Source organism: Lupinus angustifolius, chromosome LG17 (assembly GCF_001865875.1).
Source record: "Lupinus angustifolius cultivar Tanjil chromosome LG17, LupAngTanjil_v1.0, whole genome shotgun sequence".
Classification (NCBI taxonomy): domain Eukaryota; kingdom Viridiplantae; phylum Streptophyta; class Magnoliopsida; order Fabales; family Fabaceae; genus Lupinus; species Lupinus angustifolius.
In genome coordinates, this window is record NC_032025.1 from 20956374 (window position 1) to 20966789 (window position 10416).

Below are 10416 nucleotides of genomic sequence, written 5' to 3' on the forward strand. Positions count from 1 at the left end.
ACCCAATCACATCGGGTTTTCCCCGTTAAATTCAGATTCGGTTCGGGCGGGTACCCACGAGTTCAGTGTTTATTGCCATCCCTAATTGAAATGTTATTAACAAGGTGCTAACTTGTTGATAAATTTAATCTTTAATGGACAATTTTGGTAACAAATTTCTTTGAAAAATTATGTAGGGTCATATCAGGATTGAAACAAATTTTTTTGAAAGATTATGTACGAAATATTTGAATGACTAATACATAAAAGTTAATGTAATCCCATCAGATTAAAAAACTAATTTATTTTGAGATACATAATTACTTCCCCAATAAGTATTATTTATAAGAAACAAACATTTAATCTTTAGGTCGATTTAAAGATCCAATAAAGCATAATACAATCAAACTAGCAACATGTTGGTGCATAAAAGCTAATACACATTCAAATATAACATTCCTCTAACATATACTTATGAACATATTTTTAAATAGAGAATATTTATTTTTAAATAGAGAATATCATGTAATAATTTATCTCATTAAATCTATTTAGTATTTTACATATGTTTTATTTATGTTCCTTTACGAAAATAAATTATCTCTTGGCGTAATAATATGTTTTATTCTCTTTTTAATACTAACCTTCCCGTATTACATATAAACTTCAAATCCTGAAAATATGGAGGAATTGATTTGAATGGTGCGTTATAAAAGCCTTAGGTCGGAATTAAATGTTTCATAGTCTAACTGCAACATATGAACTATGAACTGTGATTGATTTATACTTGATTATATCATTTGTCTTTAAGCCAAAAATGTATAATTTCTAAACCACAATTTATTTTGCATATTCTGGAAAATTGCAATACAAAATCAGAGTTAGTAAGTAGTGATTATCATAAACCATTAAATATGCATTAGCTGCACAGTTAAAATTTGAAAGAAACAAGTAGTAATGTTTATTCATCTCCTTATATTAATCACCTACGATCCGTTTGCAAGTTGAATTTTTGAGGGAAAGAAAAAAAAAACGAAGGCTACATAAGGTATTTTACGACTTGCAAACCTTCATTATCCCTTCTTTCTTATCCAAAATTCGACTCACTAACGAAAGATAAAGTGTCGGGTCTTCCGGACTTAGATGTGTACAGTTTCTTTAGCTTATATAAACTATATACTAAGATAAGTTACTCAACCAGCTATTGGTTCTGGTGCCACTTCAGCCCCAGAATGAACATTCTTAGTGTGGAATGGCTTTTCATCAAGTCCCCAAAACTTGGCTGTTTTAACATCATCCTCATTCATCAATCTTGAAAACTCTTCATGGTCATAATTTAGATTAGCTTTTCCTCCAAATTCACTTGGAAGATTATCTATGTCGAAAAGCGATTTCATCAACTCCACACTATCATTGTTGTTAGGATAAACAAATTTCACCTTTTGGGCTGTCTTAGGATCCAGGAAGAATTTCACAGCCTACCAAAATGAAAGTAAGTTCAAGTTTGTCAAACGCAACATAGGATTATTGATAAGACAACCTTAAATCTTGGACAAGTATAGGGAAAATGAGCTGACAAAAACCCATACAGAGCAATGTACAAGGACATGAATTGAAATGGAAAACTCATTGGTAATCTACCTACCTGCTTCGCTATGTCAGACATAATGTTTCAAATCACGGACTACATCACCGGATGCGGTCATAATATTGTGATTAAGTGGCCACATCACACTGCAATTGCAGTGTGATATAGAATCACAATGATTAATTGCAGTGTGATATGGAATCACAATGATGCGGACGCATTTGGTTGCAGCGTAACCTCATCAGACCGCAATTTCAGTACCGGCAACCGCGGCTCACAAATTACAACCACAACCGCAATTTAGAACACATGTCTGGTAGAAATAGATTTAAATGTCTACATTACCTACATGTCTGGTTTTGAAGAAAACCAAATATTCTTTAATCTGACTGGAATGATTCCATCATATAAAGAATTATCAAATGTTCTTAAGTTACAAATCATTAAGGGTTACCAAAGTATTGCTTGAACTTTAGAAGTATAGTATACATGATAAAGAAATAAATAAAGTCATGCAATAATGAAGCAGAACACATATCCAGTAACAGGGCATGAGATCAAACCTTATAGAAAGCCTGAAATATTCTTGGCGGATTATACAGAAAAGCGATAGCAAGCCTTTCCGGATAGTGGTTTTGTAAAATGTAAATAATATCGCGAGCAGTTTTGATAGAAACATTTGTACTTAGTGAAAATCCTGTGAAGTCTATCAACCATGACATTTGTTCTTGACCTTCTGAAAGATTAAGGATAGCATTTTCCAGTAGATAGACTAGATGTTTGATATTATTTTCGGCTGATGCCGTGTTCTGTGAGGAAAACATTAAAATCAAATGCGAAGCAGAGTAAGTTAACTGGTTAAGTATAGAGAAGCATTCTTGATTGCATATTGATGAAAGTAGATTATAGTTCAAACCTGCATCCCTGGCCTCAATATAAGTACAGTTCTCCCGAGTCGATCATGAAAGTTCGCTCTCGAGACTTTTCCTGTCTCACCCTCATGTGCTACTTCAGTCTGAACGAAGCAAATCGTTCAATTGCGAATACATGTTTATAATATAAACGATAGAGAAATATCTGTAAATAAGCTACCACTTTATCCCTTCATTTTGTTTCTGCAGGCTATGCAAATATTAAACAAGTGTAGAGGAAGGTATGGTTTTATTCTCTAAATGTTGGAAGTAAATGCATTATGAATCAAATGTATGATCTTAATCAATGTCAGAGTTATAAATTTTTGATCTCATTTCAGAAATCAACAAAAGAAAGATTTATAATCCAGAATCGTGTCACTTCAAGAAAAGACTAGATGTGTTCGTGGTATCGACTACAATGATAAAAAAAATGAATTGTTTTCTGGCCTGAGAAAGAACAAACACATTCCAACCTTATGTCAGCTAAACACATAGTCGGCATAAGATTGTAAATATCTAAACTCAAGAGTTCACATGAATCATCATCAATTTGTAAAGCTTCTTATGGAAATGGATCAACGTAAAAAAAAACATATAATCATAACCTTTTCAACTTCGATAACCTTTTCCGAATCATCTTTCGAGAACGGAAAACCAAAGTCCGATAAAGCAAACTTACCCAGCGAATTTCCTGAGGCTTATAAGTTGACCTCCACTCAAGTGTTTCTTTGAGCATTTTCTTTGCTTTATCAACATTCCAGCTCCTAGCTTCCAGATATCTCCTTAGACATGCATCACTGCAATACTTCAAACTATGCCCTGATAGGGGCCCAAGAGCAGCTCTGAGTTCACCCAGCTGCATATAGATGCTGTAAGATTAGCACATGGTGATTATCACAATGATGCGGCCGCATCAGGTTAACTGCATCAAATTCATTTTTTTTCCCCGAATAACAACAAAATTCACACCTTGCGATGACTGCAATTCGCATAACAACAGCTTCAATGACTACAACTACAGTAGCCACAACTGTAACCGCAATTTAAAATACTACATGATACTTTAATCAACTTTTTGTAAATGTGTTTTCACATAGAGAAGCATCATTTTATTTGAGAGCTATATAGAATTTCTGAGCATACATAGCTGCAAAATGACTCCACAAAATTTGGAGAGAAAATAATCAAAGTAATTTACCTTTGCAACTTGAATTGAGGAATCATTTTCATGCTTATTCTGGGTTTGCCTTCTTAGCAGAAACATCTTAACTGCAAAATCAAGTCTTCAACCTGCACCATATATCTTAAATAAGATTACTTTTCCTATTCAAATTCTACAACAATATTACAGAACCATGAAAGATGAAAAATAATCTGAATTCAAAAATAATTAAATCCACATAAAAATAAGCGATCTTTTCAAGAAGCATTTATTTTTCATTTCCCTAAAAGATTCATATAATCTTTCCAATGAAATTCAATAATTCTACCTGCACAGTACTCAATCATATCATTTGGAATTTAATCAAAAACATAGAATTTGAATGTACCAAACTACCTTAAAATTTGTATCAAAACACAAAATTTAACAAACAAGTTGACAACATAGTAAAAGTCAGCAGTTTTTAGAACAAAGACAAAATTCAAAACATCCACCTATGTTGATTTATTGCAACACCATATTTTGCAAAGTCTAACACGTTTCTTTGTTTTATATTAAAGTCAAAATCTTGAACCTCAAATTTAATTATCTCTTTTGAAACAAACCCATTTAAATTCATGGTTCATGAATAATAACCAAAGTACAAATACATGAACGAGATCAACACAATTTCCGATGCTGATTTTGTTTCAATCTTCATAAATTAACTGATACACAGTAGCGTTGACTTTACGCAAATATAAATCATGTTAATAAGGTGAAAATAATAAATAAAATATATATATATAAATTGAGAAACATGAAACATGCATTAGTTTTAAATCTGAGGAAGCATTGGAACAAAAAACAAATATGAGTATGAACATTTCAAAGGAAAGTTAAATATATGTTGGGATCTAAGGAATGAGAATACAAACCTAGAGAGAGAGAGAGAGAGAGAGAGAGAGAGAGAATGAATGTAACTGAGTGGAGGAGGAATATAACAGAGCTTCAGTGTCAGTTCAGATGAGTCATTCATGCACTATGTACAATTGTATTGGTTGCGCTGTTTAGCTCTATATATCGATCAAGTACATTATCGGTATATACATTTTTACGTATATTTTATGAGAGATGATTCATTTACGCTCAGAGTGTCATATTTTAGCTATCAATTTTAGGAAAATTTAATTGTTTAGATCGACTAATTTAAATCATTAAATTGATCTAAAATTGATAAGTAAGATCTAAATATAAGTTTTTTAAAGTTAGTTTTAGAATAAGTTATATGCAGACAGGATGACAGGGATGGAGATCACCTCTCTGCATCATACTGTATCTCATTTCATGTCTCAAACTAATCAAAGTATTCCATTTTATTTTATTTTTAAATTTTTTGTTTTATTCACGTATTAATATATAATTAAACATCATTGGAAACATGTGATTATAGCTGATGGGACATATAAGAGTAGGTGAAACTCGATGTGTTAATTGGTGTAGGAGATACATTTAAAATGGAAAGTTATTACACGCTATTCAATTCCGGATAAATGGTCTTAATCATATTTTTATTGATAAAGATATATTATTTAATATGGAATAAGTTTAAAGAAAAAAAATGTATGTATAATAGTCTAATAGATTTTTAAATTATCACTATATTATCTACTATTTATTTTTAATAATCATTAATTTTTAAATAAGAGTAATGCAAATGAATGATAGATAATATATGTAATTTTTTACACTATCCATATATAGATATTACACTTATAAGTTTATTTATTTTTAAATTCGGTATGTACATATATAAAATAAGATTTATAAATTAATAAAATAAAAGAAATTATATGTATTGATAGTATATGACTTTTATATATTGTCATTATATTATTCACCATTCGTATTTAATTATTATTCATGGTTCAAAAAGTATCTAAATGAATATAATTGATGTAATAAATGTGTATAAATATATATCCTAACTATACATATAAACAATTTTTTCTTGAATAGACTTTAGTGAGCATAATTAAGATTTGGGTTAAAGGGGTTAATCATACATTCAGAGTGGTGCCGTTAATATTGGCAAAAAATATATATTGAGAAAATGATATATGCATTTATATTGTATGTTAATTATTATTGTGAATGCATTATCCAATATTTATGTTTAATCATTATTATTTTAAAAATAATAAAATGAATGATAGATGACATATTGAGTGTGCATAAATATATCTATACTGATAGTGCATAGATATCACTTTAAAAAACTCTTTTGTTTTCACAACTTTGGTTGTATACTTTTTTTTCTTTTTCAAATAGGTCATTCAATTATTTTCTATTTTTAAATGGGTCTTTTATTTATTTATTTATGATTTTGAATATATCTCATAAGCTTTTATTCAATTATTACTTTTAAGACTTAAAATTCATGGTTAACAATTCAAGATCGAAAGTTCGATTCTTGGAAACGACACTTGTTGGGAAAGATAAACAAAAATCTCAAAAAGATTAATTCATTGTCAAAAAGGTGAAAAAATACCAATGATAATATAAAAAAAGTAGTGAAAATATTTTGTATATTAAAATTGTGAATTTTAGTTTAAAATTAAGAGTTATGGAGGATAAAAACATGTTTGTAGGACCAAAATAAAATAAAAAAGTTACATATGACCAAAATAAAACAAAAACTTAGGAAGGAAATTTAACAATTTTGCCTATACAAAGTAGTTTTTACATTTAATATATCAAGAAATAATGAATTTAAGATTGAACAAATCTCTTTCTATTTCATTCATTTTCATTTGTGACATAAAATCCAAAAACATGGCTGCTTATTATATTCTATTTAATTCCAATATATTTCATCAATTCTTCAATGTTTCATCATCTTTATTTTTACGACAAAATAAGTAATAACCACACATAATTTTTATATTTCAAACTTATTATTTGTATTATTACTTTAGTGAAAAATCTACATAAGTTTTATGTATATAATATCAACTATCATAAATTATCTTCATAAATCTTTATTCTCTATTGAATTCTATATTACATTCTTATATTTAAATTATTTTCTCTTACATTCTATTCTATATCAAAAAATAAGAATGCGGGTGACCAATAGAGAGTGTTAATCGACACGCTAGTATTCATTCCCTTATTATTTCTAACTTATTCCTTATATAACTTTTTTGTTAGAACATTATAAAAAAAATGGTTCTATTTGTATCAGTTTAGTACAAGCGGTCATGAAAAAATGTCACATAGTCAACAAATATTGGCTAAAATCTAGAACCCAGTGGTCAAAACCAAGACCTTAAATCCCTTCAACTTGGACCAATATATTAATATATCTATTTTTTATAATTTATATAAAGTTATAAAAGTGCTTATCCAATAAATATATAAATAAATAAGGTTAAAGATGGTAGATTTTGAGAACATTTATTGCAAATTTTTTATTTTTGATGATTTACTTAATGATTTTTTCCCTCAGCTTTATACTTTTATATTCTCATCCACCACCTTAAAAATTGATGTAACAAAAAAAAACTAAAATATAACTTTCCTTATGGCTAAATATACACATAACAATAAAAATGAGAAAAATTAACACCTAAAAAACAATTCCATTGTTGTTAAAAGGTAAAAGTCTAAGTCATTATAAACATGACAACCATTTGCAGCCAGAAAAGTCTAAGTCATGCCAACAATTATCATAATTAATTAATAACTCATTTCACAATCATCAATCTGTTAATAATTCCATAAAGTACCAATCTTTGACAATTTATCATAACTCAATAAACTAACAAAATAATCATGCACAAAGCAACTTTCATGGAGTTGCATAAAGCACACCTAAATTAATGATTGTACAAAATTGACCAAATCAAACCATATATTTTCTATTTAGTTTATTCACTAATATTAATATAAGACATTTATCAGGATATTACACTAGAGTCATGCATATACACTATCTTTTTTAGGGTTTGCTTACGATTTAAGTTTCAGAAATGAACCCAAAAATGAAACCGTTAAAGTCTGAAATACTTGCGAGATGAATCTGAAGCTTTTCATTTATCTTCATTTTTTAATCTAAAACTCAACTTCTAAATAGACCGTTACTAATTATGCAAAAAAAACATAAATGTAGTAAAAAATGAAGCAGAAAACGCACATAATGGGTTCCTAGGAAGAGAAAAGGATAGGTAACAAAACTCATGAAGTGAATTTAATGTTAACTTGGAGAATAGAGAACAACCTCGGCTTAGAAAACTTTTCCATGAAAACACTTTTGGGTGCCCCTACCATTTCCTAAAGTTTCACTATATAGTTAAAATGATTAGAACAAAAAAAAAGTTGGAATCTCACGACAATGATAGCACCAAATCAAAAAGGAAGTCAAGACAATGAACCTTTAGATTCATAAGGTAGTCTGATAATTAGAGGAAAAAGTTTAAAGTATGGTGTGAAAATGTTATATATTCAAATTTCATCTACAACAAATTAAAGAAAAAGAGTATTAATATACTATCATACTAACATTTGTTTATAAAAAAATAAGACAATAAATCCTCATGAAGGTTGATCAAGGTTTCAATGAAATTTTGCTACTAAATAACGTGACCAATATGGTTAAAATTGCAATAGATCAAAAATTGTTGACCATGTATCAATCTCTAGTGAGAAGTCCATAAGAAATTCATAAGTTAGTTGGTCCATTATCCCTTATCTCGATCCTACATTTTCTTCAAATAATGAGGAGTACCTTATTGGCTAGTTTTTCTTCTCCATTCACCATACATGGTGACTTTCGAAGGATCCTTTATTAATCTACCGACTACTTGTCGTTTCAATACTCCATTGAGTCGTCGAATCATCAGTTCTTATACCACTTGTTGGTGCAGCAGAAGCGATTGTTGCGCAACGTTGGACCCATGGGTGTATCCAATACTAGAAGGGGAATTCACACTTGAGGGGAGATGTTGGGTATTCGAAGTGTGAATGAAGAAGTCACACATTGAGCAAAAATGGATGAGTTAAAGAACATATAAGTGGATGAACCCATAGACCTAATGCATTAAAGTTTTGAGTCAAGATGTGTTGTCAAGTCCACTTCTATGTTTCTTTCCCATGAAGGAATATTGTAGTCCATGGATGAAAACCTCCCAACAGGATATTTAGTTCAGAGTGTAATGGTTTATATTCCATTGGACCGAGTTTTCTATATATAAGATGGCAATACAAGTTATGAATTTGGGCTGATGTAAATGAGATTATTGGAGTAGAGGGTTATATATTTATGTGTTATGTAACCTAATGTAGAAGAACAACAATAGTTACAAATACAATTCCTTATTCTCTAATACATAGTAGTAGTATCTCGATACTCTCGATGACATAAATACAATTGACTGAACCTCGTTACAAAATTCGTTGTGTTATTCTATATTTTCTTTATTCTCTTTTACTATTTGACAATTCGCTTGTTCCTAGCAATTGATATCATATGACTCTTAATTTATGTGCCAAATTTGAGGTGGGGAGTTTGATGGCACTGGTAATTTTGGGTTGTGGCAAAGGAGGGTTAAGGATCTGTTGGCTCAACAAGGTCTATCAAAGGCGTTGAGTGTGAATGAACCAGATGACATGGATCAAATGGATTGAGAAGAATTAAAGTAGAAGGTTGTAGGAACCATATGACTTTGTCTATCAGATGAGGCAATGTACCACGTTATGGATTTGATGTCACCAATTGAGGTATGTGAGATATTAGAGAAGCAACTCATGTCTAAGTCTCTGACAAACAAGTTGTATTTAAAATAAATACACTATGACCTAAAGATACAAGGGGGTACTATTTGTAGCAACATATCAATACTTTCAATCAAGTGATCAATGACTTACAGAAACTTGATGTGAAGGTTGATAATAGCTGATTATTTCACTCATTTGTCGCCTTCTATAGACCACTCGCTACCCACGACCACTCAAGACTCTCGATGGTACATTCTCTCTCTGTCACTTTGTTTATTATTAAAAAAATCATAATTCTCATAAGGCTTACTTGTCGGCCATCAAATCACTTAATGAGCCAAAATACTTCTATCATGCAGTAAAATATTCTAGGTGGAGAGAAGCAATGCAAAATGAGATTGATTCCCTTGAACAAAATAGTACTTGGACCCTTAAATAGTTGCCACCCTAAAAGCCTCTAAATGGGTCTACAAAATCAAATATAAACCAAATGGACATGTGGAGCGATTCAAGGATTCACTAAAGTGGAAGGAATCAACTTTCACAAGACATTTGCTCTGATATCAAAATTAGTATCTGTACGAAGCCTACTTGCGATTGCTGCAAAGAAATCTAGGTCAATCATCAATTAGATGTGAACAATTCATTTTTACATTGAGATCTCCATGGCAAATTTTATATGAAAATTCCACAAGGTTTTGTGAAAGAAGACACTCGAGTGGGTAGCTTACAAAAGTCATTATGTGGTTTACAATTTAAAGATATATCCTGATAGGTGTTTAGTATAAAGGATTTGGGACCTTTGAAGTGTTTTATGGGCATTGACGTAGCTCACACTCTCGATGGCCTTGTACTTAGTCAGAGGAAGTATAGTTTGGACATTTTGGAGGAGAGTGGATTGCAAGGTTATCGCCCTAGTTCCTTTCCCATGGAAGAAAATATTCGTTTGGATGTAGCGATTGATACTCCATTAGTAGATGTCGCCCAATATCAACAACTAGTTGGACGCTTATTGT

General features: G+C 30.4%; 1 protein-coding gene across 1 annotated transcript; it reads right to left on the bottom strand.

Moving 5' to 3' along the window:
- On the bottom strand, window positions 1058-4683 carry LOC109330486 (random slug protein 5-like). Its single transcript, XM_019564679.1, has 6 exons — window positions 4561-4683; window positions 3680-3771; window positions 3161-3337; window positions 2484-2582; window positions 2131-2376; window positions 1058-1457 (listed from the first exon to the last, which is right to left on the bottom strand). The coding sequence occupies exons 2-6, from the start codon at window positions 3743-3745 to the stop codon at window positions 1173-1175; spliced, it is 873 nt and encodes a 290-aa protein (XP_019420224.1). The 5' UTR covers window positions 3746-3771; window positions 4561-4683; the 3' UTR covers window positions 1058-1172.

Bases quoted from the DNA above. Each gene is read 5' to 3' on its own strand.
- LOC109330486 (XM_019564679.1), bottom strand. From the start codon at position 3,745: ATGTTTCTGCTAAGAAGGCAAACCCAGAATAAGCATGAAAATGATTCC. The intron at 2,377-2,483 runs GTTTGAACTATA...TTTTCCTCACAG, and splicing joins TATTGAGGCCAGGGATGCAG to AACACGGCATCAGCCGAAAA. The intron at 1,458-2,130 runs GTTTGATCTCAT...TCATTTTGGTAG, and splicing joins TATTTCAGGCTTTCTATAAG to GCTGTGAAATTCTTCCTGGA.